Source organism: Solanum verrucosum, unplaced genomic scaffold, assembly GCF_900185275.1.
Source record: "Solanum verrucosum unplaced genomic scaffold, falcon-dt-bn FXZP01000042.1, whole genome shotgun sequence".
NCBI classification, from domain to species: domain Eukaryota; kingdom Viridiplantae; phylum Streptophyta; class Magnoliopsida; order Solanales; family Solanaceae; genus Solanum; species Solanum verrucosum.
The window spans coordinates 693,027-710,351 of NW_026020230.1; the positions used below are offsets into that span (position 1 = coordinate 693,027).

Sequence of the window (17,325 nt, forward strand, 5' to 3'; positions counted from 1 at the left end):
TTGAAAATTTCCTCTACGATGAAATAACTTGTTATAATAACAGTCATGACAATTTTGATGTGGACATCTAACCAAATTAAATACGTGACACTATGGGCAAGTTTGACATGAAGGAATTATTTTTCTACAAAAAATAAGTGAGTTTTTGGTCATAATTAAAGAGGTACTTATTACATTTTTCTATAAATTGGGTTAGTTTTGTAACAACAAAAGCATGATTGACCTAACTTTAAACAATGGGCAAAATGGATCATTTAATAAACCCCATAGACAATTTGATTTTAGACCTATTCCTATTTTAATATGTAAGTTTATATCAGTCAAGACATCTAATCAGAATAATAGTTTCTTATAAGATAAAATAATCAGAATTTAAATAATCTGTTATGAATTATTAAATTGGATGTAAATGCAGACTTGAAGTAGTTAAAATCATTGCTAAGTAATAATATCTTGGAATGTGAAAAGCAAAATGACTAGTTGATATGCTTGCTTATCTTTAAAAATTATTTTAATGATAGTGATGAGTGATTATGTCACTATCTTAATTACTACGCTCCTTGTAATTATCTTGAGATCTTAGTAGTTAAAACTTAATTATTATTGAAATTTCAGCGAAGCAATTAATTATGAAATACTAATTGATAAAAATTGCATGGAGTAATAAAGAAAAGGAAAAAAATTGCATAATCAGAGTTTGGTGCTTATTGCATGAGAGACAACTACGTACATATTAGGGCGTTCGGATTGGATTTCTTAAGTTTGGTTTTAAATTTTCGATTTTGACTTTTGAGCATTTAAGATGTACAATAACAATGAAAACACTAATTCACATAACAGTTTGCTCCTTAGAATGTATAACTTTTAACAATGTTGAGTCTTGAGGTCACCTTACTGCTCATGTCATGCAATACCATATTAGACTCAATATTATAATGGGTAGGACAATGGGATATTTAATCTATTGACCTTTGAAATTAGACTTATTAGCATTACGCACATATGATATGAGCAAGGCTAAATAGGACATGAGTAAATTGGATTTTCAAATCCAAACATCCCTAATACTAAATCTGATATAAAATCCGAAATTCATAAATTTTTCAAAAATAAAATCCAAAACCAATTCATAATAAACTTGGCAGACTTGCTTGTCCTTGAGAAGACAAGTTAAAAGATGCTTCAAAAATCTCTTTCTCATCTCATTCCACCTTAGTCATGTTTGAAGTTTCAATAAAGTAATTCTGGTAATAAGAAAGTACTCTATTCATAGTAATAGTTTAAAATATCATATATGATCTAGTACACATTCTTCCTACATGGCACGAGGTATTCGAAAGCTAAATAATGCAAGTTCCAAATCATGACATTGGAAGTATTCATGACGTTAAAGTTTCACTTGCCTTATTCATAATAGAAGTTATGAAAATTCAAAGGAGCATTTTTATAACTTCTATTATGAATGTTTGAAGTTTTACTCGAAATGGATAAAGTTACAATTTCCCCCTAAAACTATCGGGCACAAATTAAATGACGACCCCAAAAACGACTTGGGGGTGGGGCAAAAGGTGTCATTACACTAGTAGATTTGATTTGGGCTTTTGCATTAAGTGGGCTACAATAATAGATTCTCAGAGTCAAAGCCTATTTTTGTGGACCATTCACGTCCTTTCCTCCCTTTGTGGTCAAAAGCCACACTCTAAAAAGGGCAAAACAACAACAACAACAACAAGAAAGGTAGAAAAAGTAGTTCAAGTTGGAGCACTTCTTGTTTTAAAGATTTGGAATTGGTGTACTTTGTTCTTTGCTTTGCAGCCGTTCAAATAGATTATTATTTGAGGAGAGTATATAAGTAGTCATCGCGGTAAAATAATAACAATTGGATGACCACGTAAAATTAAAAGACATATTATAGTCAAAATGTAGCGTGTGTGTAGACATATACAATATACACTTCGTATACATGTATACATAGTGTGTATATATGTAGATATACTTTTCATATAATAGTGCTATTTTCGTTCAGATTTATGAAAATCAACGACACTTTTGCTTCATTACGAGATGTAGTAATATTTGGCTTCAAAACGTAGCGACATATACTATATCCATGTGAATATTAATTAAAAAAAATACATTGTATTCACACGCATAATAAATATATAACATCTTTACTTAACTAAAATCATGTGAATGTAGATAAGATCAATTTACATACACTTTGTAATCATCACTAAACCGCCACACATACATGATACGACGTACATGCATACAACATATATACACTTTAAATATACGATAGACGATAGATGAAATGTGTGCGGCCCATACATGTAGCATGGAACGATTGTCTTTCCGTCTTATCTCGATATTCAAAAGACATAATACATAAATATGACCCTTAACTTGGTGTCAGCTGACAACTATGACCTTTAACTTTGGATGTGGACAAGTAGGCACTTAAACTTGTGTAAAACTGAACAAATAGACACATGGCACCCTACATGACAATTTTATGTCCTACGTGATGTCCTATGTGTATTATGCCATGTAGGACAAGTGTGTCTACTTGTTTAATTTTATACAAGTTTAAGTGTCTACTTGTGCACATCCAAAGTTAAAGGTCATAGTTGCCAGCTGACGCCAAGTTAAGGGTCATGTTTATATATTATGCCTATTCAGAATGACTTTGTTTGGCTTTCAATTTCTTTGTTGTTCTATAGTTTATAATGGTGGTAGAAGCATTGGATATAGACGTAAAGTGAAATAGTATCTATGAAGTATTTATTTATTATTGAAGCAGAAAGGCCAAATATTGTGGTACAGACAGTAAAAAAGTGGCCAAAATTTAATACAATTGCCATGCCAACATAAATAAAAAAGCTCTTTGTGGAGGGCCATGCCACGCAACTTTCTCTAACTTCTCCAACTTCCATCAACATGAATGATCTAAGCCAAAACCACGTTGTTGTTTTTTAAAAATATTATTAATAATGTGAATCGAAATTACCTGAATGCGTTTTATGTCTTTCATTTTCAGTTTTTTTTATTTAAGTATCTGAGAAAGAATTTTTCAAGTTTTCAATATGACATTTTTTTAAAAGATAAAATTTATCTTTTCTTGATATTATAAAAGTAATAAATGAAATAAATAAATAAATTTTAAAAATAGTGGACAAATAAAAATAAATGGAAGGGGTAATATAATAATTTCAAAATTAAAAAAGAAGACACAAAATTTTACTCATAAATCGCATTCGCTAAATGCGTTTTATGCCTCTCGTTCTCACCTCTTTCTATTTAGGTATCTAAGAAGAGTTTTTATCAAGTTTTCAACGCATGATGTTTTTTTAAAAGATAAAATATTTATCTTTTCTTGATATTATAAAAGTATTAAATGAAATAAATAAATATATTTTAAAAATAGTGGATAAATAAAATTAAACGGAAGGAGTAATATAGTAATTTCAACAATAAATAAGAAGACACAAAATTTTACTCATAAATCACATTCGTTGAATGCGTTTTATGCCTTTCGTTCTCTGCTCTTTCTATTTAGGTATATAAGAAGAATTTTTTCAAGTTTTCAACGACATGACATTTTTTAAAAAGATAAAATATTTATCTTTCTTGATATTATAAAAGTAATAAATGAAATAAATGAATATATTTTAAAAATAGTGGACAAATAAAATTAAACTGAAGGAGTAATGTAGTAATATCAACAATAAATAAGAAGACACAAATTTTACTCATAAATCGCATTCGCTTAATGCGTTTTATGCCTTTCATTCTCAGCTTTTTTTATTTCGGTATCTAAAAAGGGTTTTTTCAAGTTTTAAACGACATGACGTTTTTTTTAAAAGATAAAATATTTATATTTTATTGATATTATGAAAGTAATAAATGAAATAAAGAAAATTATTTAAAAAATAATGGACAAACAAAATTAAATGGAAGGGGTAATATAGTAATTTCAACAATAAATAAGAAGACACAAAATTTTACTCATAAATCACTTTCTCTGAATGCGTTTTATTGCCTTTCATTCTCAGCTCTTTCTATTTAGGTATCTGAGAAGGGTTTTTCATGTTTTTAACGACATGACATTTTTTTTAAAAATAAAATATTTATCCTTTTTTGATATTATAAAAGTAATAAATGAAATAAATAAATATATTTTAAAAATAATGCACAAATAAAATTAAACAAAAAAAATAATATAGTAATTTCAACAATAAATAAGAATATACAGAATTTTACTCGTAAAGTTTAAATTTCGTGGTGAATTATAAAAATGGCAACTCGACAAACTCTAGTATTAGGTTTCTTGAGTCCCTTTAGATGGTCGAAAAGAGAATTTACTTTAATAAATGAATATTAATGTTATATTTGACTTTTCAGACGTGCTCCCTCCATTCTTTTGAGTGTTGCACTTTTTCAAAAGTTATTTTCTCTAATTTTTAAAATTAAATTAAATTATATTAATTTAATATTTTAAATTTTAAATTTAAATATATAAAAATTATACAAAAAATATGATAAATTACATTTACACCGTAAAATATTAATAAAAATTCTTATAATTTGATTTTAAAAAAATTATAACAATTAAAAAGGAACGGAGAGAGTAGGGATGAGCGTATAATTTCCCGCTTAGAGATCACATGGTCATTAGTCATTACTATTATAATTGTATATTTGATCCCTCAATTATTTTACTAAGCCGACGGGTAGTTTATTAGTCAATTATACTATTAATAATAGGTGAAATAATCTTTAAAATGAAATTATCATCTATTTCATTATTGGTATCCACATTGATTTGTTCTTTCCGTCCTTAATTAATATTTTTACCGATGGTTATTTATATATTTCAAAAAAGGAAAAGGATAAAAGATATAAAAGCAATGATAAAATATGAATAAGTTGCCTCAAGAATATAGTGCCATGAAATTTCTATCATATCAATTTTAAAGACAATATAACTATCTATATATTTTAGAAAAAATACTATAATATAAAAACATGATAACATAAAGTATAAATATCATCACTAATAATAAAAACATAATTTATTGCAAAATATTTTTAAAACAATAAAAATTTAATTCAACGTTAGAATAGTCTTATTAATCTACGTCTTTCATTTACGTCTCAAAATAGTTTAAGTACAACTCATCTTAAAACTTGACCCAAAAAACGTAATTAAAAACATTGTCTAGAATCATTCGGAGCTTGTTGCTTTGAAATTTTTGTCCAAATTCTAGATGACATTTGACATTACACTTTATCCACTCATTAACTAAGCTTTAGAAAAATGGCAATATACCACTTAAAACATTTGACTTTTTTATCAACTAAAACATTTGACTTTAAAAGGCACATAATACGACAACTTCTGGATGTTTTTTTTTAATAAATAAAAATGACTATAAATTGCTTTTTTTTAAATAAAAAAAAAAGTACAACAAATTCAGTTCTCACATATTTCTTATTTTGTTTGAGATTTGATACATTTGCAAAAATAAATTAAAGAGTTGGAAAAGCTATGAAAAAAATAGTTATGGTGAAGAAGGAAAAAGAATCATGATAAATTATATAATATAGTAATAACTTAATTATGATAAGGTGAATATATTTTGATACAAGCATCACCAAATACACATATAATATAAATCTTTTTCCTTAAATTACATAATATATTTATAACTTAATTATGATAAAGTGAATATATTTTGATACAAGCTTCACTAAATACACATATAACATAAATTTATTTCCTTAAATTACATAATATATTTTTAACTTAATTATGATATAGGGTGAATACATTTTGATACAAGCATCACCAACTACACATATAATATAAATATTTCCCCTTAAATTACACAATATATTTATAACTTAATTATGATAAGGTGAATATATTTTGATTCAAGCATCACCAAATACACATATAAGATAAATATATTTCCTCAAATTATTCTGTCTTGTCTTTAAGTAAAGAATTATTTGGACAAATCTCTTCCACACACACAATTAACCCAAATGATGCCAAATTATTGCACCCCCCCCCCCCCCCCCCCATTACTACACCATTTTTCTTACACTCCAAAATGCATAAATTGTACCATATATAACTCAACCCCTCCTTCTCCATGCCACTAAAAAAAAACCATGACTTTAAACTAACTTCTCTTCAAAAATAAGCTTTCTTTTCCATCCCTATATATATAAACAACACTCTTAATTAATTCCAAACGTCGATAGGAAAAATAAAAAAATGGCCTCCGCATGCATATCGAATTGCGTGAACGACGCTTGTGCTCCGGTCCGGGCCACTTACGTAAACTTGTACAAGTGGCCCGAATCGGATGCCGAATTTATAAAGTCGGTTAGCTCAAAAAATCAAAATCATGGTCATGGTCGTGGTCGTGATACTGGTCCAAAAGTGGTGGATAGTATTTCGTGTAGGCAATTATATTTGAGGAGCTATACTTTTTCAAGGGAAGATCAAGTGAATTTGAATGATGAGAAGAAATCTCATGTAAAATGTTATGGTAAAAGAAAGAGGAAATTGCCTCATCGAAATGACGGTGGCGATGGTGGTGATGGTGATAGTGGTGGTGGCCGGAGGCGGAGTACGAGAAGGAAGTGTAAAGGGTTTAGCAAGGCTAAGGAGTTATCTTGCGCGGCGTTGGCTTCGATTTTTCGGAGGTTACTATCTTGTACTACTAAGGTCGATGTGATTGGTTAATTGACAGGTTAATTTTTTCATATAATTATTCAATTAATAATAATTATCTCAGATAATTTTTTCAACAACAAAAAAGTGATTTCATGAGATAATTACTATTGATGATGTGAATTTATGAGAAATCAAACTTGTTAATTGATTCTAAATTATATTTACTTTAAAGATCACATACAATTTTAATTTCCTTTCTATTTTCATCTTCTTTTTGTATACTTTGTCTTGAGTTTTGTTTAAACATTATCTTGTTCGAATATTTGAAATTAATGTATGTATTGTAACTTTACAAGAATGACATATTCGGATTATACGGTTCAGTGTTCACCGATCATGGAGGATATATTTGCTTAGTAAAATTAAATTCTTTGAATTTATGAAAATGATTGTACTCCCTCCGTTCTATTTTAATTGATCATTTTTTTTCCGCATAATGCTTAAGAAATCACAAATAAGAATTTTACAAACAAATGTGAACACTTTAAAAAAAAAATTAATTGCGAGAGTAATATAAGAAATTTTTTAATTAATACTTTTTTGATTTAGTAAGGTGGACAATTAATATGGACGGAGAAGTATATATATAAAAGGTTTTTGACACTAGTTATATTAACAGTTAATTAATCTGTCTTTGACATCTTTTTCCATAGAAATTAGTGAAATATATCCTTTCTTGTCAAATTAGAGTGACACCTATCTCTATACATTACTAAAATATTTTTCTTAAATGCAAAATATTCAACGTTTTAATGTAAAAATTGATTTTATCTTGCCAAAATGTCACAACAATCAAATTAAAAAAGTGTTTATTGCGGTTTAAATCTTCTATATTTACAAACTATTATATAAGAGCGAAATTTATCGAAAACATATCCAAAGATTAGTGGTTGCGATTCCTTGTTAGTTGTTACCAAAAAATAACCAAAGAAAAGGTCAATGATACAAAATATAGCGCAATTGTATACGCCTTTTCTCAAGATAAGTGGCCCATATATTGACATAATTAGAAAAACCAACCACTTCTAATTAAAGAATCCATGATCTTAATACAAAAAAAAATTCTTGTTTTTACCTTTTAAATTTTTACGAATTTAACTTACATAAATTGAAATCGATAGTTTAAACTTATTTATATTATCGACATATTTTAACCAATTATATATAATGAACTATTTAAAAATTTTAAGTTACCAAAAAACTATACTGTTATAATAATTGTAAAGAAGGTGAACTTTCTGATTTGCTATTTGGACAATAAAAATTGTATTTTTTTTCTTTGATATCCAGTTAATAATATAAGGTCTATATTTGTTTGGCCAATACACATTTAACATTTATCTTGTCAAATGACAATTGTGCTCACATATTACTACCATAAATATTTTTTTGTTTCCCCCGGAGGTTCTGTATTTGTATTGTGTCCAATTAAATTTAAATTTACACCTAAAACTCCTATATTAAAGATAAAATATTTCTTAATAAAGATGACTTCATACTCAGATAAACTTGGATCCAAGTTTTCTAATTAAAAATAATGATGTATTTACCACTCCGACCATCATAACCCTCATTGATTACCACCATGTATAATACCCCATGCTTAACCAAGGGGGTGGGGGTGGGTGGGGGATCAGTGGAGAATATGATTAAAAGAAGAAGTGTGCCAAAAGATAAGGGTGCAAAAAGGAATGGACCGACCAAGAAACAAATTAAAAATACTACTATAAAGTTTTGATTATAAAATAGAAAATTATTGGAGCTTACAATGCAAGTATTGTTGGATTATGTCTACTTTAATTTATTCATTTTCTTTTCCCTCCCCCCTTCCTTTTTTTCAGCTCAAGAAACAACTTTAAAATATTTTTAACATAATGTGATTGTATTATTCATTTTAGATTTAATCAATGCGATATGTATCTTTCTTATCAATTTTTTTTGGTTTCCCACTTGTTGTCTGGAATCTGTATTGGAGCTTCAACTAAATTCGGATCACGCGCTACGCTGCTCATTTAGAAGAGGCGCTCCTAACAAATTTTTTTCCATATTCCGAATCCGAACTCAAAACTTCTGATTAAAAATAAAGCAATTCTACCAATACACCACAATCCAATGGATTGTGCGTCTTTCTTATCATAATATTACGTGTCAATGAAGTATGAGACGATACAATTATCACATAGTGCACACTTGGGCCCATTTTAAGAATCTTAGTCGTCATTGTTATTATATTTACTCTAGTTGGTAGCATTTTTTTTTAAAAATATTTTCTTTGTTCTATATATTGTGAAAGGCTTTTAATTTAATTTGTTGTATTGTATATTTTAATGTAGTCGGTTATTGTTATTATGTTCGTACTACGTATACTGCTTGCTCCTTTGACTTTTGATTATCTTTTTTCAGTTCGAACTTCGAAGTATAAAATAAAAATTCTGAAAAATAAATTATGCAACATTTTTTACATAATTTCTCCTGAAATTTTAGCCCCCTCACATTTATTTAGACTCATTTGATATTAAGTTGAGCGGTTGGATATCGCAAAAAATTTACCATGTCGATTTTTATTAGTTAACTTAGAAAAAAGAAGAAGAAAATATAACAATATTTAGGAATCAATTCTTATAGTGTTGTACTATTTATATTTTTTCCACATTATCTTTATTTTACCTTATCAATATTTAGGAATCAATTCTTATAGTGTTAGGGGAATCATATTTATAGAAAAGGGATTTAACTATATATCATCTTTATTTCTCCAAATTATTTTTTGAATGGGTGTCAATTGTCACATGTCTAATATTGATATCAATGACTTAGGTTTAATTACTTGAAGACTATAACAACAATTTATGTATTGATATCAATGACTTAGGCTTAATTACTTGAAGGCTAGAACAATAATTTATGTAGAGTGGGAAAATAGACAATTAATTGAGGGCTATAACAATAATCAATGGTGGCTATTTTTCAAAGAAATTGGCTACAATTGCAATTCAAAATTAGGCAAAAAAAAAAGAAGAGAAAAAACACTAACAATCCAAGTCTCCCAAAACCAGCTAATCCATGCGTGCTACAGAGGCGAGCATATGAATTGTGCTTCTTCACCCTAAATTTAAGTCATCCAAACCCATTTAATAGCTATAATTCACGGTTGAAATATGTCATGATTCCTGATTCTCTATTATGCCACCCTCTTCAGGTGGATGACTTTCTAAAAATAACACACAATGCTTATGTCAGGGACAAAATACAAATGGAGAAAGCAATTTGAAATACAAATGGAGAAAGGAAATTGAAAAAATTAGAGTGGTATTTGACTGTTCCATTAGAGTCACTTTCTTTTTATGGGTTTAGACGAAAACTTTACTCCTGAATCCTATTTTATTTTACTTTTTCTGAACGGTACAATGTACCACAGAAGAAGCACCAACATTCATGTGAAAAAGATAATTTGCTTGAAAAATGAAAATTAGATTATTGTCCACAATTGCAAGATCAAGAGAAACTTTTTTAGAATCTATCATTAATATTTTTAACATTGTTAATAGTGTAATTCTCAACTAAAAATTGTGTGAAATTACAATTTTCATCCGATGGGAGAGATTTTTTTTTGGGTTAATTCTCAAAATTATATTGTTGTAGTCTAATTTTGATCCAATAACATGAATAAAGAACAACAATTTACAAATTTTATTTGGTAACATGTGCAAACTACCAACTTTAAGTATGTCAACTCCATAATAAAGGAAATCCATGCAAAATATCAAAAAGGGAAAAGGGTCAAATATGCCCCTAAACTATTCGAAAAGGTTTAGATATACTCCTCGTTTAAAGTTGGCTCACTCATGCCTTCGTCGTCCAACAATTCGTCTAGATATGCCCTTATGGGCATTAAATGCCAAATGGAATTGCCACGTCATTTTTACATTACCACGTGACATTTATATTAAAGGGAAAAGGGTAAATATACCCCTAAACTATTCGAAAAGGTCTAGATATACCCCCCCTTTTAAATAAACTACCCGACCCATTTTTAACAAATTTTTTTCGATAAATCCCAAAAATGAGTAATTGACCAATAAAAAATAGAAAAATATGAAAAAAAAATTAACGCCAAAAATTCACAAATAAATATAGTAACCTTAAATTCAACAATTTAACAATTTTTTAAAATTTTTATTTTTTTTCGATAAATCCCTAAAATGAGTAATTGATTAATAAAAAATATGAAAAATATAACCTAAAAATTCAACATAAAGTCATTTTCATATTTTTTTATTAATCAATTACTCATTTTCGTGATTTATCGAAAAAAAAATAAAAAATAAAAAATAAAAAAAATTGTTGAATTTAAGGTTACTATATTTATTTACGAATTTTTGGCATTAATTTTATATTTTTTTTTCATATTTTTCCTATTTTTTATTAGTCAATTACTCATTTTCGGGATTTACCAAAAAAAAAAAAATTAAAAAAAAATTGTTGAAAACGGGTCGGGTAGTTTATTTAAAAGGGGGGGTGGATATATCTAGACCTTTTCGAATAGTTTAGGGGTATATTTACCCTTTTCCCTTTAATATAAATGGCACGTGGTAATGTAAAAATGACGTGGCAATTCCATTTGGCATTTAACACTCATAAGGGCATATCTAGACGAAAAGTTGGACGGCGAGGGCATGAGTGAGCCAAACTTTAAACGGGGGTATATCTAGACCTTTTCGAATAGTTTTGGGGCATATTTGACCCTTTTCCCTATCAAAAATAATTTTATAGATATCCAAAACGAATGTTGCTGCTAATTTGTAGATACAAAAATCAGTGCAAAAATGCATTCAACATTATCTTAATAATACACAACAGGTTAAACACAAAAATTCGTGCAATCTTCACAACTAAATTTAGGATGGTAATAGAACTCTCACATAGTTTAGAAATGTAAATATTACGAAAAAATTAAGTTCAAAAAAATAATAAGACCCTTACATAGTTTAGATGTGTAACCGACAATTTCACCATAGTTCAAAAGGCTTTCATCGCAAAACAGAAAGTAAATATGATTATTAATGGTGCATTCTATCATCTTAAGTTATGATGTGTTTCATTATATCTTTATATATTCCATCATACACTTGAAATTTCCAGTGTGTTGCCACAAGTATAATCATACATTTTTATAGCAATAATTCATTCACAATGGCCTATTCTCAGATGTGGGCTGAGAACACAATGATGTATATGTAATTGATAGCATTAAAATTCTGAACACAGAATTTTTACATCCCTTTGCCTTAATGACAATGGTCTTATCGGGTAACTTTATCTATCAAGACTTAGATGGAAAGAAGCTATCTAGTAATTTTTTTTGCTTCCGCTGAAAATTGAACCTATGACCTAAATGGTGCTCAATCACTTTATTGATCATAGACTACATATTATGAATCAGTCCAAGCCCAATAATGTTGATACCTATAGGGATGCCACACAAGTAACTATTGGGCTGAGAAATAGAACCAGAGGACCTTTAGAAAGGTTGATTTGGGATCCAGGCAACTAGTTTAAAAGGGCACGCAGTTCGAAAGAATAGCTTATGCGTATTGTGATCATGATTAGGCAAAGTCTGTATCCAAAGTAAATCAGGAAGATTCCTCCATGAATAACTAGGTCCTAGGTTATGTTAAGTTACAGACTATCGATCCATGATGGCACTGCCTTATAGGGCCATTGCCAGTCAACTAAAACAGAGGCAATCTGGTAATGCATGCTAAGTAGATAATACATATATCTTGCATTACATGGTTCTTGATCTACTGGTTTTAAGTCGACGTTTACCACATGTCAAGAACCTAGTATTACTACTCTATCACTGACTTAGATTCAGACGAGAATCTAGATTCTGAAAAATGGAGAATAGGATGGCCTGATGAGGAAAGAAAGAATGTCAGGATTCATAACATATCAAGGGACTCCTGACATTCTTTCTTAGTTACTTGTTCTAACTAAACAATTTGAAAAAGGAGATGAGCATACAGGTAGAGTCTAAATAATAATGATGAAAAAAGATTCTATAAAGAAAAAATCACATTTATGCAAGACCAAACACGTACCTCATAAAACATCGTAAGGTGTTCAACAGGGTGCCACAGAAACTCCGTCGCACAAAAGCTGACTATTTCCTTTAACAACCGAGAAATCCTCAAGCGCCGAGTGGCACAGTCCAAAACTCATGGATAATGATCCTGCACTTCTCCACTTAAATACCATGCTTTTGTGCCTAAGCCACACATCACATATTGCATTATTACCACTAGACTAATGCCCCGGGCCTCATAGTGCATAAGTTCAATTTAGGCAATGAATTGACATATCTCCCTACCTTCATCTTCAAAGAAGGTTTAAACATGTATGACAACAATGAGCAAACAATTTCGATCTTAAGAGGGAGAAAAAGTAACAAGCTTTTGCCAGTAAATTAAAAAGGGAGAAAAAGTAACAAGCCTTAATATTTGACTATATTCCGATCTCCGAAGCCACTAACTTCGCAGTATCACCAAGTATCTCAAACACATTAAATATCCAGAGAAATCTCTGTGTGTGGGAGTGTGTGTGTGTGGGGGGGGGGGGGGGGTCTGAGCAACCTCCTGGTGCTGCTCCATGTTCACAAAAGCCTTCTCACAGGCATGACATGAATGAGCATGCCCAAGAAAATGAAAAGAAGATCCACAGGTAGAACAATGCATATATTCAAAGTTAACATCCCTATTTAATACTCGGAAATTCGTACAATAAACTGTTACAAAAGAAAGAAAAGATCAATCTTTATATGATCCACAAACAAAAGTGGAATTAACAAACACCTAAACACTGTATGTACCTTTTTACTTAATTATCTACCCTCAGACTTGAGCAATTGTGAGAAAACCTTACTCATGGAAACACCAGAGAGATCATCCAAATTTGGTGTTCCGTTATGAGCAGCAGAAGCACCGGGATCAACTTGACTGAAATCATCAACTTGTGGAGAGAGCTCACCAATAAGGATGGTGCTGTTTTCTTCAGGATCATCTTGAATGACAGCTTCTTGAAGTTGAAGTGCATACTCCAGATTCCACAACACATCGCCCATTGATGGCCTGTCTACACCAAAATCAGCTAAGCATTTCTCTGCTGTTTCTGCAAACTTCCTGAGGGAATCTGGTCTTATTTTACCCTCAAGATTGGAATCTATAATTTGTTCCAGTTGTCCCAACTTCTGCCACTTCATTGCCCATTCAGCTAAGTTGACCATCTCTCTCGGAAGAGATGGATCTATGACAGGCCTAGCACAAAGAACTTCGAATAAAACAACACCGAAAGAATAAACATCAGATTTTTCTGTCAGCTGTTGCCTTCTAAAATATTCTGGATCTAGGTAGCCAAAACTTCCTTTCACGGCTGTGCTAACATGAGTTTGATCAAGTTCAGGCCCTGTCTTGGATAGTCCAAAATCAGCAACTTTTGCCATAAAACTCTCATCAAGCAGTATGTTTGCGGACTTGACATCACGATGTATAACTGCTTTAGCATAGCCAGTATGAAGGTAGTGCAGACCTCTGGCCGACCCAATGCATATCTCCAGCCTCTGCTTCCAGCTCATACTGGGTAGATCTGACCCATACAGATGGCTCTTGAGGGTCCCATTCTCCATATATTCATAAACTAGAATCATTTCATTTTTTTCATCACAGTATCCCATCAATGAAACCAGATGCCGGTGGCGGAACTGAGAAAGCATCTCAATTTCCGTTCGGAACTCTGCAAGACCTTGTTGGGACTTGGGATTACCCCTTTTCACAGCCACCTTTGTTCCATCATACAAAACACCCTTGTATACCTTCCCAAAGCCACCTATTCCAATAACCAAACTCTCATCGAAGTTGCTCGTTGCTTCCAGCAAAGCTGCAAAAGGAACGCGATAACTCATGTTTGAAGCAGCACTTATGGTTGTTCCGTTTGAATACTTGCTTCCCATGGTGTGTGAAGTTCCACCATTCATAGATAAAGGAATCCATATTTTTGACTGGGCAAGCTTTTCTTGTTTTCTTCTTCTATGCATGCAAAATAAGATGCCAACCATCACCAACACAACTGGGACACCTATACACACACCCACGATGACTCCGACATTCTTCTTTGCCTTTGAACTCGGGTTAGTAGAAACAGAATCTACCTGACTAAGGCTGCCCTGAGAATTATTCAACTTCAGAAGTTCCAGTCCATTTAGGAAGGCATCAGGATAAGCACTCCTTGAAGATGGGCCCACACTAACGTTAAGCCTATTACTTTTAGCGGTTGGAGTAACATAATCATTGTAATAAGCTGTGGCCAAAATTCCCCGAGCTTTCTGACCAGGATCAAAATCATGAGCCACGTTCCAGGAGTTAACATAAATGTTAAACAGCAGCTGATTGGCAGCTATACTCACTATGTCACAGAAGTGTAAGCGAATGAAATATTGAAACCCAGGATCCACATTAAACGTCCAGGTCACGTTAAAATTGGCATTAGGATCATCACCAGTACCAGCCACGTTCATCTTACTACAAGTACCATAAACTGACGGTGGTGCAGAATCTGGTGTTGCTCCATCTGCTGGATATTTTACGGATCCAATCTTACTAACCGACTTAGCTGAACTTGGCTGAATCAAGAAACTTTGATCAGTAACCCAAGTTCTCCAAAGTGTATCATTATCAAACGACACCAACGATCCACCCATGTTTACCCTAGCGACTGTTTCGAGAGCCTGTGCATACATACCACTAAATGTCCCAGCTGGACTAATGGTGGAGGCATCATCAGTTATAAGGACATCAGGTACAGAGACAATTTCCATAGCATTTATATAAGCAAATGAATTGCTCGAAGGAGAGAACGTTACTACAAGGTCATTCGAGGTAACATTTACTGAAAATTCCTTGACAGAAGCATTTTTTGGAGAGAAATTGCCAAGAAGAACATTCTTTTGAGTGGAAACAGAGAACATTGCAGTGCTCATATCATAACCTTGGTAAACAAACGGGTAAAAATAAAGGCGAATCCAATGCCTCCCCGTTAGGCTAATTGGAAATTTATAGCTGGATTGTTGAGTAAAAATTCTAGCAGTTTGATAAAGGGGTGAATCATTAGCTTTTGTAATTGAATTTGAAGGGGTATCAGCCAATATATCTTTTGAAGTTGACAAAAACTTTGAAGCTGATTTATCAGCCATAAAAACCCTATTACCAACATTAGTATCTTTAGATGATCCACAATCTACTAAGAAATTATCAGCAGGTTCAAAACCAGAAACACACAAAACTCCCAACACCAATATAAACAAGCTCTTCACTAACAATCCAAAACCTTCCATCATCATTCAAATCCCAAAAGCACACAAAATTAGACCTTAAAGGCTAAAACAAGCAGTTCTTGAAAAGGAACAGTAACACAAAGAACAACTATTTCATCACCACAGAAGCACAATATATGAAATACCCATCAAAAGAAACATCAACAGAAGGGTAAAGATGTCACCTTTTTCATTCAAAAGAGCTCCAAGACTGAGAAAAAAGAGAAACCCAAATCAATAATGAACAAACAGAACATAAATCAGAAGAAAACTCTTGAGGGGTACCAGAAAATATTTGTTTTTTTTCAGGTAGAAAAGAAGAGAAAGAGAATGATATCTTGGATTTTGGAACATTAACAGGCAGGTTGATGCTTTAACTGAAAAACCCACCTCAGATACAAACAAATTAATAGAATTTTAAATTCAAAGAAACCAAAAACATCATTTTCTAGAATGTGAACTAGCAATTCATGAAGTCAAAAGGGGCCATTTTGTATAAATATTTGTGCCAAGAATTAATATTTTTTGAGGGTTTTGGTGGTGTTGACTCTTTCTGAGTATGGGGGAGTGGAGTTATGTTGTTCAGCTCATTCATGGAGGGTAAAGAAGAGAGAGAAAAGATGGTGGCAATAGGGTGTAAAAGTAACAGACAACATTTATTTGAGCAGAGTAAAGAGTTATGGGCTAAAAGAAAAAAAGGAGAAGAAATCTAAATTAGTGGAGCAATCCATTCTTATTTTTTTTTAAATAATTAATTAAAAGTTATTCCATTCCTTTTACTATTTGTGTATCAGATTATAATTTATAAAAAAATTCAAAAATAAAATTATATATTTTAAAATTAAAGATATTAATATTTAAGCATGTCATATGAAAATTAAAATTAAGAAGTTGTTAAGATAAGAAAAAGACACTACTTTTTAAATTAACCTTTAAAACATGAAGTAAGACAATCAATTTGAAATAGATGAGATACAAAAAATAAAAAGAAAAAGAAAAATCATTTATTGATATTTTATGTGTATTTATTGAAAACATAATAAAATGATCTCTTATGCTTGAAAATCCATTCAAAAAATTACTTTAAATTCATCAAATAAAATGTCAATTTCAACTTAAATTTACAGTATAAGGTGAAGTTAAAAATAATTACTACTCATTTTTTAGCAAGTAGACCAAGTCTTTTCATTTTCCAAATCTTATCCTG

At 30.9% G+C, this 17,325-nt stretch overlaps 2 protein-coding genes across 2 annotated transcripts; one reads left to right on the plus strand and one right to left on the minus strand.

The window, feature by feature from the left end:
* The first annotated feature begins 6,177 nt into the window (after positions 1 to 6,177).
* Positions 6,178 to 7,043, plus strand: LOC125831964 (uncharacterized). The gene has a single exon (XM_049511087.1). The coding sequence runs from the start codon at positions 6,287 to 6,289 to the stop codon at positions 6,758 to 6,760; it is 474 nt and encodes a 157-aa protein (XP_049367044.1). The 5' UTR covers positions 6,178 to 6,286; the 3' UTR covers positions 6,761 to 7,043.
* Positions 7,044 to 13,030: 5,987 nt separating this feature from the next.
* Positions 13,031 to 16,419, minus strand: LOC125831935 (receptor-like protein kinase HERK 1). Its single transcript, XM_049511053.1, has 2 exons — positions 13,623 to 16,419; positions 13,031 to 13,130 (listed from the first exon to the last, which is right to left on the minus strand). Exon 1 carries the CDS (start codon positions 16,143 to 16,145, stop codon positions 13,635 to 13,637), a length of 2,511 nt encoding a protein of 836 aa, XP_049367010.1. The 5' UTR covers positions 16,146 to 16,419; the 3' UTR covers positions 13,031 to 13,130; positions 13,623 to 13,634.
* Positions 16,420 to 17,325: the final 906 nt, after the last annotated feature.

What these genes read in the sequence shown, in the direction of transcription:
- LOC125831964 (XM_049511087.1), top strand. Translation starts at nt 6,287, where the DNA reads ATGGCCTCCGCATGCATATCGAATTGCGTGAACGACGCTTGTGCTCCG.
- LOC125831935 (XM_049511053.1), bottom strand. Translation starts at nt 16,145, where the DNA reads ATGATGATGGAAGGTTTTGGATTGTTAGTGAAGAGCTTGTTTATATTG.